The sequence below is a fragment of the Anomaloglossus baeobatrachus genome, chromosome 3, assembly GCF_048569485.1.
Source record: "Anomaloglossus baeobatrachus isolate aAnoBae1 chromosome 3, aAnoBae1.hap1, whole genome shotgun sequence".
NCBI classification, from domain to species: domain Eukaryota; kingdom Metazoa; phylum Chordata; class Amphibia; order Anura; family Aromobatidae; genus Anomaloglossus; species Anomaloglossus baeobatrachus.
Window position 1 is genome coordinate 559,187,464 of NC_134355.1, and position 16,318 is coordinate 559,203,781.

At 47.5% G+C, this 16,318-nt stretch overlaps 1 protein-coding gene across 1 annotated transcript in view; it reads right to left on the reverse strand.

Moving 5' to 3' along the window:
- Window positions 1-4,616: 4,616 nt before the first annotated feature.
- BOK (BCL2 family apoptosis regulator BOK) overlaps window positions 4,617-16,318 on the reverse strand; it is a 61,582-nt gene continuing 49,880 nt past the window's right edge. The window contains exons 4-5 of the mRNA XM_075340853.1: window positions 16,089-16,252; window positions 4,617-5,875 (exon numbers count right to left, since the gene is read on the reverse strand). Coding sequence (XP_075196968.1) covers window positions 5,750-5,875; window positions 16,089-16,252 — 290 coding nt within the window. The 3' untranslated portion in view covers window positions 4,617-5,749. The remainder of the gene's footprint in view (window positions 5,876-16,088; window positions 16,253-16,318) is intronic.

Below are 16,318 nucleotides of genomic sequence, written 5' to 3' on the forward strand. Positions count from 1 at the left end.
ATCCAGGAAATCCTATTGCAAATCAGCCTACTGTATTTAGGAGAGCATTTTCTGCCTGGCGGCTGCCGGTGATAATACTTCTTGCCTGCTTCTGAAGATGTCTGGGAGTTTTCCCTTCAGTTTCTCCCATTTCTTCTGTGCCTGAATCTACTTCAGATAAGTTTGCTAGTTTATGTGTTTAATTGCTGAAATTGCACTTAAGGTTATTTTTGCTTATTCCATTTGGTTCTGTGTTTGGTTTCTTGTATGTAAGAATCTGTCTTTCTGCTTCTGTGAGCAGGGCAGTTCCTCCAGCAAGAAAGGGAGCTTTCTCCCTGTTCATGTTTGGATTATTTGCACTTTAGAATATTGTTTGTTCTGTGATTTTGTTCCTTCCCATTATATCTGCAGTTCTGTCTACAGTGTCTGGCACAAGAGTACCTGATATAGTGAGGGAGAGACCGTGTGGTCTCAGTATTTTTTATTATGAGGAGTTTGGTATTTTTTGCAGGTTTTTTTGCTTTTTGCTGGCTGCAATCAGTTATCTGTCCTGTCATATCTAGTAAGTCGGGCCTCACCTTTGCTAATCTATATTTTCTGTGTATTGTGATTTCTTATATCACAGTTGTTGCATGTTGGGGGTTTGCTATTTCTTTGGGGACTGCCCCGAGGCAAGTTACGATTCCTCATTTCTATCTTTGAGGTGTAGCAACTTTCTCAGGCAGTGACGAGGTGTCTAGGTGTGTTAGGGACATTCCACCGCTACTTCTAGTGTTGTCTGATAGATAGGGGATTGCGGTCAGCTTAGTTTCCAACTACTCTTGTGGTTTTGTTTTTTCATGATTAATGGGATTTTTTGTGATCGTCCACGGTTACCAGATCATAACACCCATTCAAGTCTATGGGTGTAGAGAATTCATCAGACTACACTTGGTTGACATCCGAGTACAGTCCGACTTTCCATAAAGTCAAAGAAAGCCGAAGGAGGGAAACTAAAGTTCTCCATCTTCTCTAGACAGTGTGGTCCAATTCTCTCATTTGAGAGAACTGGATCACACTGAGCTGACACTAGACTCATGCTCTGATCAGAGTTTGATCTGAATGCCATTAGCATAATTGGCCTGATTCCTATGCATGATTGCAGCCTATACATGTTGACTAGCGCCCCTATACATATTAGATTATATCAACAGTTAATTTTGTAGAGAAATGGCTGTTTCATCTACAAATCCAAACAGCCATTATGATCTGCCCTGTGACAGACGCCTCCCTGCAACCTTAATTAATTGTGCAGAAGAGCAAGTAAAAGGCCTCAGGGACACAGGGCTGCTGAAGTTTTTGGCTACAGCATGGCTGATGCTTGTGATCACATTCATGTCATACATAGATCAACATATATTTGGATATGTAACTATTTTGTTTCCATTTCAGATCTCTAAGGTAATCTAAGGCTGCTTTCACACATCCGGTTTTAGCAGTGCGGCTAAATCCGGCAATAAAACCTATGCAACGGATGCGGCGAAAAAAACGCATCCTTTGCATAAGTTTTTACATGCAGCCGTCCGTTTTTTGCCGGTTGCGGCACGCTACTGTGCATGCGCAGTGCAAAAAAATGCATGCGGCGGCCAGATGCGTTTTTTGCCGCATCGCGCCGCATCCGGTGTCCATAGGCATGCATTGGAAAAAGCGCCGCATCGTGTTTTTTTTTTTGCTGGACAAAAAACGTGCCAGGCAACGTTCCATCCGGCCGCCGCATGGGCTAAATATGCCGCATCCGGCAAAAACCGGACCGAACGCAAGGCCATGCGGCACAATCCGGCACTAATGAAAGTCTATGCGGAAAAAACGCAACCGACGGCAAAAAAAAAATGGTTTCGTTTTTTCTGCAAAGAGCCGGATTGTGCTGCACATCCAAAACCGGATGTGTGAAAGCAGCCTAATACAGTCAAACTCACATAGCTGCAGGCCAAAGCAATATCTTGTGTAACCATAAGAGCAGCCGGTGACTGCACAGTATTAGTCTGGTTACCGTTATTATCAAGGCTTACACATGGATCTCCTTTTGGAATCTTAATGTGCTCTGCCCATTCAAGTCAAAACTCATTCGGTCTATTCAGAGTCCACCCTTCGTATAAAGTGCTTGTGATGAAATTTCTGTATACATTTAGTGGATGAGAGCAAGATCCACAATATCGCTCCATTATTCATACAATGGCCTTCCTTTTATATTTGCATATTCATGGTTTATCAATGATGTACAGTAAAAAAAAAAGTATAATAAAAAATTATATTGTGGACTGTGTTAGCCAGAAAAATCAATGGAAATACTTATATGCCCCCAAAAAGACTAAAGTATTCTAGGAGTGATAATTTTTTGGGGCATAAAAGTATTTAGATCGATACTATACAAATATCACAGAACCAGCACATTGTGTACACAAAATACATTTATGCACGACTAGCAGGTCACATGACATCACCATAATGACTGCATAAAGCATGGTGGCTCAGTGGTTAGCATTGTTGCTTTGCAGCGTTGGGGGTCCTGGTTCAAATTCCACTAGGATCAACATCTACAAGGAGTTTGTATGTTCTCCCTGTGTTGCGTGGGTTTCCTCCAGTTCTCTGGTTTCCTCCCACACTCCAAAGACATAGTGATAGGGGATTAGATTGTGAGACAGACAATGATGACAATTGCTGTGAAATGTCCCTATACAAGTGTGCAAAGTCAATAAAGGTCTTCTTTTGAGCTTCTCGGAGTGTTTTTGACATGGAGCTTAAAATTCCCTGCATAGATAAAATTGCTATTACACTTGAAGTCGTTTCTTAGGGGAACTTAGAAGCTTACTGCATACTTTGTTAATATAAGGGAGTGCTTAGAGTGAGCCAGGGCTGTAACAAACCTGACAAGTGAAGGGACATATGCTATGACTGTGGGGATTAAATACACAGCTACAAAGAGAAGGTGTCCAACTGTGCCTGTGAGGCTGTCTACAAGGAAAAGACATGAGCATGCTGTGTGGACTGTCACCAATGTCCATTATAGATACAAGAAGTGAAGGAGGGGATCTATCCTGCAAAGGAGACTCAAGGAAAGCTGCCACTGCAATGCCATCCTGATCCCTGATGTAGAAAGTGTCTAGGTCAGGATCAGCCACTGAGCTGCGTAAGGCTGGAGTCACACGGCCATATATTCTCTCTTGCAAGAGAATCGAGAATACATTAATGTCACTCTGGTCGAACTCTTCTAGAATTTGATCTGAGTATCATTTTAATATGATCCAATTCTCTCACACGTGAGAATTGCAGCACAGGGGCAGAGAAGATGGAGAACTTAATTTCTCCATCTTCTTCATTGTCTGTGTCCACGGTAATCTGACTGCACTCGGATGACATCGGAGTGCAGTCTAATGTTTCAAACGTACCTATAGATTTGTATGCGTGCTCATGATCCGATTATCAGAGTCACTCTCAGCATGCTGTGATTGTTTTTTCATGATGATGAGCATGAGAAAAAAAATCGCAGATCTACACTGCCCCTTATTATAACACTGGGCCAAATGCTATCTGATAAATCATTGGATCACACTCGGCTGTGTTATATGCTTGGGTGAGCCAGCCCTTAGGAAAACTCTCATTAAGTGTTCTGTTATGATCTACATGTGTTGTATGTCTCCATGAGAAGCAATAAGCTTTGTTCTAGAAAGAGGAGAAACCATTTGATTTTGTGCCTCCTCTAAGAAGCATAGACTCCGAACACTCCACCCTGTGTCTTTGACACTTTCTTATTCTTATTTTGCAGCCTTGAAAACCTGCCACCTACCACTCATTCCAACAGTCACCCTCGTATTACTTAGGCCTCATTCAGAGCTCCGTGTTAAGCCCTCATTCACACGTCAGTGAAAAACATACACATTTTTCACTGACGTGTTAAAGGTGCGCATGTCCCTCCGTGTGCTGTGATTTTGGCACATGTGTGTTTTCCGTGTTAGCACACGGAGAGCAGGAACTTTATACTCACCGGTCCCCTGAACTGCTATTCATGGTGCTGATTTCTCCCGCACTGCTGTCTCCGGCCGCTGCTGTCTCCCAGTTGCTGTTACTTCCGTGTCACAGTGCAGTGAATATTCATGAGCATAATTAGCTGGCCTGGAAGCAGGAGGCAGCAGCACCCAAAACAGCAGTGGTGGAGACAGGTGAGTATGCAAAATCATTTCATATCAAAGGTATGTGTTTTCTCTGGTTTGTGTTACATGGATCACATCACTGTGTGGTCTGTGTGATATCAGTAGTGTCGGAGAATAACGGAACACACAAACACATGTGGGCGTGTGCGCCGCACGGACACTTCGTCCCTGAGAAATCACAGATGTGTGCGCAGATCCATTGATTTTAATGGGTCTGTGTATGTCAGTGATTCTGATACGGATAAAAATGGCGACATACGTACGAGAATCACTGACGTGTGAAAGAGGCCTTACACGTATGTGTGATTTCCATTTTTTTCACGGATGCAACTCTTACCCATTATAATCTTAAGTGCTATTCACTTGTCCATGTTTTTCACGAAAATACACAGAGACATGTCCATTTTTTTCCGTCTCCACAGATGAAAATGGCCAATACAAGTCTATGGGTCCATGGAATAAAACATTGTATGTATTTAGCATTGCAAAGTATAGGAACAGTTTTGTAATTTTTTTATCTATCCATGAAAAACACTAATGACACTGATGGTAAAAACGGACATGCGGACTGTACATTGATGACACACTGAACCAAAACACTGATTACGCTGCTAACAATTTTTTCATGGATGTATATAAATATGGATATGTGAACGAGTCCTTGGAGGCAGCCGTCAGGATCGTGCAGCACCAGATTTTTTTTTAAAAAACACTTTAATTTCGATGTGCACGTTCTAAAGTTCAATGTAAAACTACATATTTGCATTAAACTCCCTTTAGCTACAGCTGCAGATAGCCAGTGAATCCAGAAGAAAAGACCACACACATTTCAATCTTCACATAAAAATGTTTGATAAAAACCAATATGGTTCAAATGTTGCACGACAGGGGAATAAACACCATGTATGAAAACTGAAGTGAGTAATGCTTCCATTTTTGGTTTATATATTGCTTGTCGGAGCCAAAGACAAGCCTCTTAAAGTAGTTTGATGTTAGGAGGTGGACATTTTTCATTCTCGTGATGATCAGGTTAGGTATATATATATATTTGGTATAGTTCCAGATACTGAAGCTCTAATTCTCTTTTTTTTATGTACAATTGCAGAATTTAGTGTCATTTCATGTATTACAGATTGATCTGAACAGGGCAGGAATAAGTGGTTACTTTAGAAGATACACTATTACAAGTGGATTATGGTGATATTTAGTACAAGTCTGATGTTCTTCTCTAATACTGGTGTAGTATTTCTTTCAGTCTATGTTGTGCGTCCACATGGCATCGTTCCGTCATACCAAAAGAAGAACGGGTTAATTTTAAAGAGTTCATCAATAGTACAGGCGGAAGTGAGGAATGAGCCAAATTCTGTCTTACAGGAATAGCGCTGTGAGGAGAGATTGGAACAACACTGTTTGATGTCTTTATATATCAGTAAGATAGCCAAAGCGCTTTTTCTGAAGGAGAATAGTCCACGAGGAGTTGACTCTAGACCAGGACCCAGAAAATGAATGGAAGCAACTTCTGGCTGTAAATGACTTGTCACCAAAGCTGTATTAAGTTCAGAACAATGGGCTGTGACAAGAGATTACCGCTCTCGAAGGAGAAACACTATAACTGCCTTTAAGAAGTGACCTAAGTTGCAAGCGCTGGAGACCAACCAATGGGACCGTAATCCAGGTTCAGTGGTAACGACACATTTTGTCACATCCGTCTGTAAATTGAAGAGGGAAATAGAGAATTAGAAACAATTTAGCTATTAAAAGGAAACATTTTGAAAAACACGGCTTAGCCTCTGTTCACACTGGTATGGTGGCTTATGTTTCTACAGCATTTGATGAATCCCTATGATCTTTCATGATCCAATAGCTGTTTAATGGATCAGTTCCAACCTTACCCTCTCCTATTAAATGAGTGGTAACACCATGAAATCCTAGTGCGACTAAATGTGTAATCTTCAACACAAGTTGTGAAAGGAGCCTCAAACTTATCATCTTGCACCATCATTCTTAATTTGCATTTGACTTTTAGGCTATGTGCATGACTCGCCCACCCCAGGGCTATGGGACACCCGGCGCCGGGCCGGACTAGTCCGGTGGTAGTCAGTGGTGGCTGGGCCCGGCTCCGTGGCCCTGGTGGGTGTCAGTTGAATATGTGGCTTGCTTGTTAATGGTTGTGTTCGTGACGCCACCTGTGGTATGCGGCTATTAAGCCGCCGCTGCTGTGTAAGGCCTCCGGGGTGATGAAGTGGCAGCAATGATGGTACTGCTCCCCACAGGTGGAGCGGTGCCCCGGGACACAGTTGGTGCTTGTAAATGTCTATGCAGATGAAATAACTGAGGCAACTTCAGAGGTGCAGTTCAAGTTCTTTACTCACAGTTCTTGTCAGGGCAGGCAGGACCCTTGGACTGCTGGGACCGCTGTCAGGGACCTCCGTCTTCTGGGTGATTCCGAGTGTGAAATCCGGTACCCTCTCTCTTAGTGTCTCCTTCTCTGCTGTCTTCACTAGCCTTGCCCGAGTTTGGATGGCCCTGGCTTGGCCTCCACTACAGCCTCCAGGCTGGGGGGTCACCTGTCGGCTGATTACCCCTTTTCTGAAGGTCTGCTATGGGTTCTGGCCCTGGGAGCTTACAACGTCCCTGGGCCTCGGTTTTTACTGTTTGGAGATTGTCTTTGCACTCCTCCAGTCTCTAGGGACCGTCCCCTGTCGCAGCTTAATCACTCCACCGATGTCAATGTGGACCAGGCCACCGCAGCCTGCAGCTACTCGTAGCGCCTCTGGGCCCTCGGCTTCGGTACCCAACAAGGACTGCTCGTGGTACCTACAGGACTACCCGCGGCCCTGCGACCCTTTCTTTCCTTCTCTTCTTTCTCCTCCTTGCCTGCTTCCAGCAGGCCTCCTCCTCCCTCCTGTCTCTCGTTCTTCTTCTCCAACTACATGCTCACTCCTCACTCTCTCACTCCCCGAGCTAACTGACTAAACTTGACCTTCCTATCTCTGTCTGCTCTCCTTGGCTCCTCCCACCTCCCCAGTTGCTAAGCAGTAACCTATGGGAGCAGGGATGGGTCTTACGGCCCCTCCCAGCATGCAGCATGGGAGGGTTGCCTGCCACTTTCCCTGGTCCTGTGTGTCCCTAGAAATGGGTGTAGTGTGGATTTACCAGGGGACCGGAGTTCACTCCCTTCCTCTCCCAGAATCGGCATCACACCGCTGGTGGGGTGCAATGACCTGTGGTGACGGAAGCCTCAGGGGCGCCACACTCCCCCACAGCAAATCCCAGCACGTCCTCGGGCTGAAAAACAACAAAAACATGTGGGAAAAACTGCAGAAACATTTTTGTATGCAAAGTAATAAAACAATAAAACATTTCTTCCCTTTATGGGAGGCACATATCAGTGAACGTTGCGAACTTCTTATAAAGAAACTATGTGTGCACTTTCAGTTCATTGCACAGTTTGGGCACTTCCCCCATAATTCTGGTAGGGGGCACAACGGGTGCAACTAATTACATTTTTGGCTACAACAAGTCCAGTAGCCCGGCAGTTTGTTTCTTTCAATCAACACTAATGGGACAATCAACCAGCCATTCAGTCCAATGGCCTGGTTACATAGGACACATAAACAACATACCAGCCACTAAGTCCAGTGGCCTGGTAGGGCATAACACATACACTTCCACCGGGGCCCACATTCCAGTTCAGTGGCCCGGTAGCACATAACATGGGGGGTGACGTCTTCAAAAAGCATCAGGGGCAGTACAGCAGGAAAGGGTGTCATCTTCGAAAAGAATAAGGGGCAAAACACGAGGGACTTCTTCAAAAAGAATGAGGGGCTATGTACAGTTCAGCAACTCTTCATCTTTACTCACGAGGGTAGATATCAGGGTCCCACTCCGGCATGGCTCCTGGCAGCAGGTACGCCGACGAGATCATCGTCTGGGTCCCCTGGGCGCTGGTCCCTGACCTTCTGCGCTGTGCTGCAGCCTGGATTGGAGTGGGGCTGCTTGTAGATGCTGTACGGCGTTGCGGCAGAGGGCTGCTTGTCTGCAGGGGGCTGTTGCTGTGGTCTCTAGGGCCCTGCTTTGGCCGGGCTCCCTGCATCACACACGCCATGGAGATCCGGGTCTGTGTCTCCTGCGTGGCTGTTGCAGGCCCGCTGCTCAGTTCTGCGGCTTGGGCCTGCGTTGGGGTAGTGCTGCGGCTGCTGCTGACAGGGGAGACACTGCACGCTGGCATAGTGCGGCGCCACTCCGGTTCTTCTGAGGCCGTCTCCTCCCGGGCCTCCCGCTCCTGCTGGTACTCCTGCACCAATCTCCGGCAGGTCAGCTCGTTTGGCAGTTCGGTTTCCTTGGGGCGTAGGGGCTTTTGCAGTCCCCTACTCTCTATGGGCGCTGCGTCCCAGTGCACTCCCGGGGATGTCGCTCCCAGGAGACTCACAGGGGGACTCGGTATGGGGCCCACTAGCTGGTCGGGGTCCACCCCTCCCCAGGCTCCGTCTGCGGGGGTTTCGGGCAGGCCTCCGGTGCCCCACCGGGCATCTGCGGGGCTGGCGGGGAAGGCCTGCGGGACAGTGGAGGGACAGGGCGGTGGCGCTTGGTGGGTCAGTGGGTCCGGACGGGTCGGGGCTTCACATTGCTCACCGGGTCGCTGCTCCGCGGCCTCCATCCTGTGGCCCACACTCTCCGGCACCATCGGTGTTTCACTCCGCCGGTCCACCTCTGCTTGCAGGTTACGCAGTCTCCGAGCCAGGATTTGCATTTCCTCCCGGAGCAGGTCCAGCTCGGGATCCATCTTCCCGGTCCCTGGTGTACACTCCTGCAGCCTCTCCGCCATGCTGCCGACCTGGGGGACGCTTGCTGGATCACTGCTCGGGTGCTCGACCACGCCACTCGGCTTCTCCCTTTCCCTTCTCGGCGGCGGGGCCGGAGGCTGCACTTGCATCTGGCGCCAGACGGGCGCCCAGCCCATCACGGCCGGCATCACTCCGCTTGCGATAAGGTACATTTTCTTTATCTGCTGGTCTGGCTTTTAAACTCTTTCTGCCAGCCGGCCAGCTTATTTGGTCGCCACTTCTTCTTCTTCCGTTTTCTATGGCGGGCGCCGCTTCGCGCGCTTTTCTTGGACAAGGGGGCGGGGCTTCTCTTCGCGCCCTTTATTCTTACACGCCCCCCTTCTTCCCGCTCTCAGCAGCGCTAATGGCGGCGGTTTCTCAGTAAAGTACACAGTCTGTCACACGGTTCTCCAGGCACACAGTACCCGGTTAGACCGGGCACGAAATCCTGTTCGTGACGCCAAAAGTTGACTCGCCCACCCCAGGGCTATGGGACACCCGGCGCCGGGCCGGACTAGTCCGGTGGTAGTCAGTGGTGGCTGGGCCCGGCTCCGTGGCCCTGGTGGGTGTCAGTTGAATATGTGGCTTGCTTGTTAATGGTTGTGTTCGTGACGCCACCTGTGGTATGCGGCTATTAAGCCGCCGCTGCTGTGTAAGGCCTCCGGGGTGATGAAGTGGCAGCAATGATGGTACTGCTCCCCACAGGTGGAGCGGTGCCCCGGGACACAGTTGGTGCTTGTAAATGTCTATGCAGATGAAATAACTGAGGCAACTTCAGAGGTGCAGTTCAAGTTCTTTACTCACAGTTCTTGTCAGGGCAGGCAGGACCCTTGGACTGCTGGGACCGCTGTCAGGGACCTCCGTCTTCTGGGTGATTCCGAGTGTGAAATCCGGTACCCTCTCTCTTAGTGTCTCCTTCTCTGCTGTCTTCACTAGCCTTGCCCGAGTTTGGATGGCCCTGGCTTGGCCTCCACTACAGCCTCCAGGCTGGGGGGTCACCTGTCGGCTGATTACCCCTTTTCTGAAGGTCTGCTATGGGTTCTGGCCCTGGGAGCTTACAACGTCCCTGGGCCTCGGTTTTTACTGTTTGGAGATTGTCTTTGCACTCCTCCAGTCTCTAGGGACCGTCCCCTGTCGCAGCTTAATCACTCCACCGATGTCAATGTGGACCAGGCCACTGCAGCCTGCAGCTACTCGTAGCGCCTCTGGGCCCTCGGCTTCGGTACCCAACAAGGACTGCTCGTGGTACCTACAGGACTACCCGCGGCCCTGCGACCCTTTCTTTCCTTCTCTTCTTTCTCCTCCTTGCCTGCTTCCAGCAGGCCTCCTCCTCCCTCCTGTCTCTCGTTCTTCTTCTCCAACTACATGCTCACTCCTCACTCTCTCACTCCCCGAGCTAACTGACTAAACTTGACCTTCCTATCTCTGTCTGCTCTCCTTGGCTCCTCCCACCTCCCCAGTTGCTAAGCAGTAACCTATGGGAGCAGGGATGGGTCTTACGGCCCCTCCCAGCATGCAGCACGGGAGGGTTGCCTGCCACTTTCCCTGGTCCTGTGTGTCCCTAGCAATGGGTGTAGTGTGGATTTACCAGGGGACCGGAGTTCACTCCCTTCCTCTCCCAGAATGGGCATCACACCGCTGGTGGGGTGCAATGACCTGTGGCGACGGAAGCCTCAGGGGCGCCACATGCACACGTTGCTTTGTGTCCCTACAGAAATTTCTGCAGGGATTTGACAGCACATGTGCGCTTCAAATCGCTGCAGAAACACTGCATAATGGATGCAGTGTTTCTGCAGAAAAAAAGCCGATTTCATGTGTGACGCCCTGGCAAAACCAGGTAGTCACAAAAAGGCCCCCGCATAACACCTTCCCTCACTAGGAAATACACAGCCAACCAGTAAACCCTAGTCACCCCTCTTAGGGACAGATGGACACACCAGTGCCCGAGAAAGCCGCCAGCAGCCAGCCAGTCACCGCCCCGGCACCCGTGCCGGCTCCACGGCAGACCAGCGTCCGGAAAGTGCCCCGTCCTGCCTTGGACCCGCCACCGGGTGGTTCGGGTTTCCAAGTTACTCCTGCCCCTGTCTGCCTGCCTGTCTTTCCTCCCCCTGTCTCTGTTATTACAGGGGGAGGAAGGAGGGAGGAAAGACAGGCAGCAGACAGGGGCGGGAAAAACTAGAAAAATTCAACCCACCTATTAGATATTCGTTGCACCTATCATCAAGTAACAATGTATTTCACAAACTTTGTCTATATTTCAAAAATCTCACAACTAAAGGTATGTTTAATATCTGATAGCGCCAGTATAGCACTGGCTTTAGTTAATATATGAAAATCCTTGTGGACAGATTATAGATAGGTTGTATTTCATGTGTAATAATGAGTATCTGTGTATTGTAGAGGGAGTATTATAGTGAACCTGAATTGACTTTATCTGAAAAGCAGAAACCAAGTAATCTAAATGGCATCAGGAATGAAAAACACAGACTGGACTTGGTTTCCCAATGAATTCCTGGTATTTTAACTGCGTCACAGACCTCTTAATCCAGCTTAAGAGTAATTTGAACTTCAAGTCATTATTAAAATATGGTGTGATACTAATTTCCTTATGCTTTCTTTGGACTTCTTCGTAAGAGAAACTTAGAGTACAAAGACGGATATATATTCAGAGCAGATTAGAGGCCAGAAACCACTATGTACAGTAACAGGATGTTTACTGCTGAATGGTATCATACTGGTTATTGTAGATGGCCTTGTGGGAACTAGAACAGTAATCAGTTTCTACAGATATGGGGGCATTGCAATAAAAAAGTTAGAATTTAAAGTAATAGATGCCTAACTTACCCTCTGTGCTAAAGTGTAGAAATGTGGTCTGTTGAAGTTTTTGTCAGACTTTTAAGTATTTTATATGGTAAACCTCTGTGTGTGTGTGTGTGTGTGTGTGTGTGTGTGCGTGTGCGTGTGTGTGTGTGTGCGTGTGCGCGTGCGTGCGTGCGCGTGTGCGTGCGTGCATGTAGGTATGTATATATAAAATTTATTTATAGTGCGGTATTCCATATACCAGATAGAATGAGGTTGTCAGAAAAAGATTGTGGCACACTATTTCTTTGTAGGGTAGCCTCCATCTAGTCTGTGAATGGTCGAAGCTCAATCCCCTGCTGAATAATGTGTTTTCTCATTTTGGGCACTGTCCATATTAAAGGGAATCTGTCAGCAAGTTTTTGCTATGTAATCTGAAGACAGCATGCTGAAAGGGTTAACAGAGATTTCGGCCATGTGTCTCTTATCACAGAGTGTGTTTTTGTTTACCCACAATATTAGTTTAAGCTTCAGTAGCTTTATCATTAGTTGGACTGAGTAGTGTGTGAGCTGCCATCCGACTCCACCCCATTCTGTGATTAGCACCTTCTGTCTATACAAATACCATGTTTTTCCAAAAGTAATACCTCCCCCAATAAGCCCTGGCAAGGATTTTCAGCATTTTTGGAGCAAGGCTTAAATAAAAGCCCTCTACCCAGAAAATAAGCCCTAGTCGTGTTTCAATTATAAAGTGCCCGTGCAGCTAAAAAAGTTAAAGAATACTGCAGGACACTCCATTATAGACAGCAGGCACCCCGTAATCATACTCCCCAGATGCCGAGCAGAGGACCTGCAGTGATCGCACCCCCGCACATATCCAATCTCACACATACAATCAGATCACACACACAATCGCATCACACACACAAACATCGGATCACACACACAATCAGATCACATACACAAGATCACACACACCACATCAAGCGACACCGATTTCTTCTCATCAGCAGAATCCTGAGATGCAGTGCGGTGGAGTGCAAGAACCTGCCGCAATGCTTGCTTTCACGACCTGTGGACATGTGACTTCCTCCCATCGATCCCTGCGGCCGGAAACATTCTGTAACGCTGGATGTGATGAGTGAGTGAGTCTGTGTGCGATCTGATGTGTGTGTGATCTGCTGTGTGTGAGTGTGTCGGCCAGAAGCAGGGGAGGTAGCATTGAACTTACCTGCTGGGAGCGCCCGCCGGAGATCACAGGAGGACCTGGGAGCCACGCAGATGTCCGGGTCTGGTAAGTATGAGTCTCCTGGGAAGTGGGGGTTCTGCTTTTTTGGGGGGGGTAAACTTATCTCCAACCATGTTTCTCCAAGAATAAGACCTCCCCCAAAAATAAGCCCTAGTGCTTTTTTTGGGGAGCAAAAAAAGTATAAGACACTGTCTTATTTTTGGAAAAACACAGTATACACTGAATGCCTGGTGTGGGCAGGTGCAGCTTTTTAAGCTCTGCTGTTTTGCTAAAACTTAAATCTCTGATTGTGTCAGAACGGCTGCACCCAGTAATCTAAGAGATACATCATTGGATTTAGAATCTCTTTGCCTACATCATGCTGTTCTCAGATGAGGTAGCAAAAACCTGCTGACAGATTTCCTTTAAGCCCGAGTAGTTATAGCACAGAAAGATTTTATGACAAATGTCTACAAACATCAATGAAAAATTAATGAATGAAGTGCTGCAGTTGTGTGCAAATGATTGTATTAAATGATTGATTATGATATATTTTGGCAGTCACATAGTGGCCCGTGAACAGATGCAGTGACACATGTGCGTGGGCGATAAATAGTAATGATGGCCAAACTGGAAATCTGTCAAAGTTGTAGGTGGAGCTGAATGAGGGCAACACAATCTGGAGCTTGGATGTGCACTTCTAGAAAGGAGCTTTAAACTTGAAATAGATGGTGCTGGTAAAACTGAGCTTAAGAAGAGAATCCTCTGTATAGAAATAACACGGTATTGGTAACATTTTTCTTTTTTGTATAAAGCTTGCAAATGGAGGGATAGAAAATGAAGAATTAGAAGACTTGAGTGGAATTCGAAGCCAGTGGCAGTCAATCAAACTGTGTAGGCATAAGGTTTCTATCTTGAGCAGAAGTTTGTCAGAATGTTCAACTGAACATAGTGCCCAAATGTTGTGTAATCTAGTGAGAGCTTGAGAACAAATGGCAATGGGGAGCTGTCACTATGTGACTTGTTGGATAACGAGGGATAGGGGCCCCAGTGCTATTGCTCATGCTAGGGGGCCCTATGCTATCTGTAACCTCAGGGTTACTCCTAGTGGTGCAGACGCCTGAGTCCCGTTCCTGGCCCTGCTCCTGACCAGACCTAATCTAATTTTCTCCTCCCCTATCCCTTACACTCACACATAGGACAGTAAGAGATTCAGGAGGAAAACAAGAGCATGTAGAAAACTACAAAAGACAACTGAGGTAAACGCCACAACCGCACAAAACAACAAGAACTACAATCACCAGCCTGGAACACCACTCCAACTAAGATAACCTAAAATAACCTAAATCTGGCATATGAGGAAGGACCCAGCCAGTATATATAGGTGGTTTGCTGATGTGATAGGCTACCTCACAACAGCTGATCAGAGAGAGCAAACAAGAAGACTAGCAGAGGTTAACTCTTGCTAGCCTGCCTATGAATCAGCACACAGCTGGTTGATGCCCGAGTCTGCCTGCATTGCTCCCAGACCCCAGAGAATCTCTCAGGTGGAGTGTCAGAATCTGCAATTTGAACAAGACCTGACGCTGCTGTGACAGTCAGCAAAGTAAGCAAAAATCTCTGTGTGACAGGAGCAACTCGAAACAGGCTTGAGAAAGACTTTGACCACACTCATCCATGGACAACTCGAGCGGGAGATCTCACAGAAGAGTCATGCTGCTCATGTCCTGCAGAACTCTGGAGCAGTTGAGGCAGACATGATCTATCCCAAACGAACTGGCATCCTGAAGGGCTTGTGCTGAGAAGGAACCTCATTTTTTTTGAGAAAATCAGTTTTTATTGAAACCAAAAACAGTCAAATCACATACATTCTTTGTCATGTAAAATTTCAGTTTTTACAAATAACACTTCTAATAAACTCTGTAATAAGTATATAACTTGACCGACCCTGGCCGTATTTCAGTTCAATTATTGAAAACACGGTTTTAAAGAACCAAAGAAAAAAAAACGTAAGAGAGAACGTTTATAGCAACCTCAACTTTAATTAAAGGGAACCTGTCATGAGAAATGTCCCCTAAAACCTCACAGATTCCCCCTCTGCAGCTCCTGGGCTGCATTCTATAAAGGTCCCTGTTATGATTGTGGCCACTTTCTGACCTAAAAAAAGTGTTTATAAAGTTGTACCTTTTTTGCTTCTGATTCTGTAAATACGTCCCGGGGGCGGGCTGCCTGATGGCCGTTAGTCTGCCCCCTGGTCCTGTATGCCGCCCCCCTCGCTGATTACAATAATGCTGGACGCCGCCCCCTGCTACATCCATCGCCGCGCATGCCCAGTGCCCATCTGTCGGGGATGAGCACTGTGCCTAGCGTCACCGCTGGTGACGTGCACGCAGGGTTAAGATTATGGGCGGTGCTGTGATGTTTATCGGCCTGCTTCGTTCTGCGCAAGCGCGCTGCTGGTAATCTGATCTCCGCGTCTCCTCCTGATCGGTGTAGTCACCGCTCCTCCCATCTATTTCCTGCCTCGGGGCAAGATGGGAAGGAGGTGACGTGGGGGTCAGCAGCAGCGCGCTTGCGCAGAACGAAGCAGGCCGAGGGGGCAAGCGCGGCCCCGCGATTATGGGCGGTTGCTTAGGAATAAACATCACAGCACCGCCCATAATCTTAACCCTGCGTGCACGTCACCAGCGGTGACGCTAGGCACAGTGCTCATCCCCGACAGATGGGCACTGGGCATGCGCGGCGATGGATGTAGCAGGGGGCGGCGTCCAGCATTATTGTAATCAGCGAGGGGGGCGGCATACAGGACCAGGGGGCAGACTAACGGCCATCAGGCAGCCCGCCCCCGGGACGTATTTACAGAATCAGAAGCAAAAAAGGTACAACTTTATAAACACTTTTTTTAGGTCAGAAAGTGGCCACAATCATAACAGGGACCTTTATAGAATGCAGCCCAGGAGCTGCAGAGGGGGAATCTGTGAGGTTTTAGGGGACATTTCTCATGACAGGTTCCCTTTAATAGAACTATGGGAGTAACTGCAGAAGGTGTGATGACAATAGTATATTTACCCATCCTCCTCTCCTCTTCAGCCAAGTGACCAAAGTCTTGCGCACAAATTCCCCTAGACAGTCCACTATGGTCAGAACCAGCGCCGGCTGAGACTGTTTTACACAGTCAACTGCAAGTCCAGCTGCCACTGCATATAGTGAGACCACTTTACCCCATGTGATCCCTGCAAGAGCAAAAAAAATAAATAAATAAAATGGAAATATACATTAAAAAAAACCCTAAATGCTAG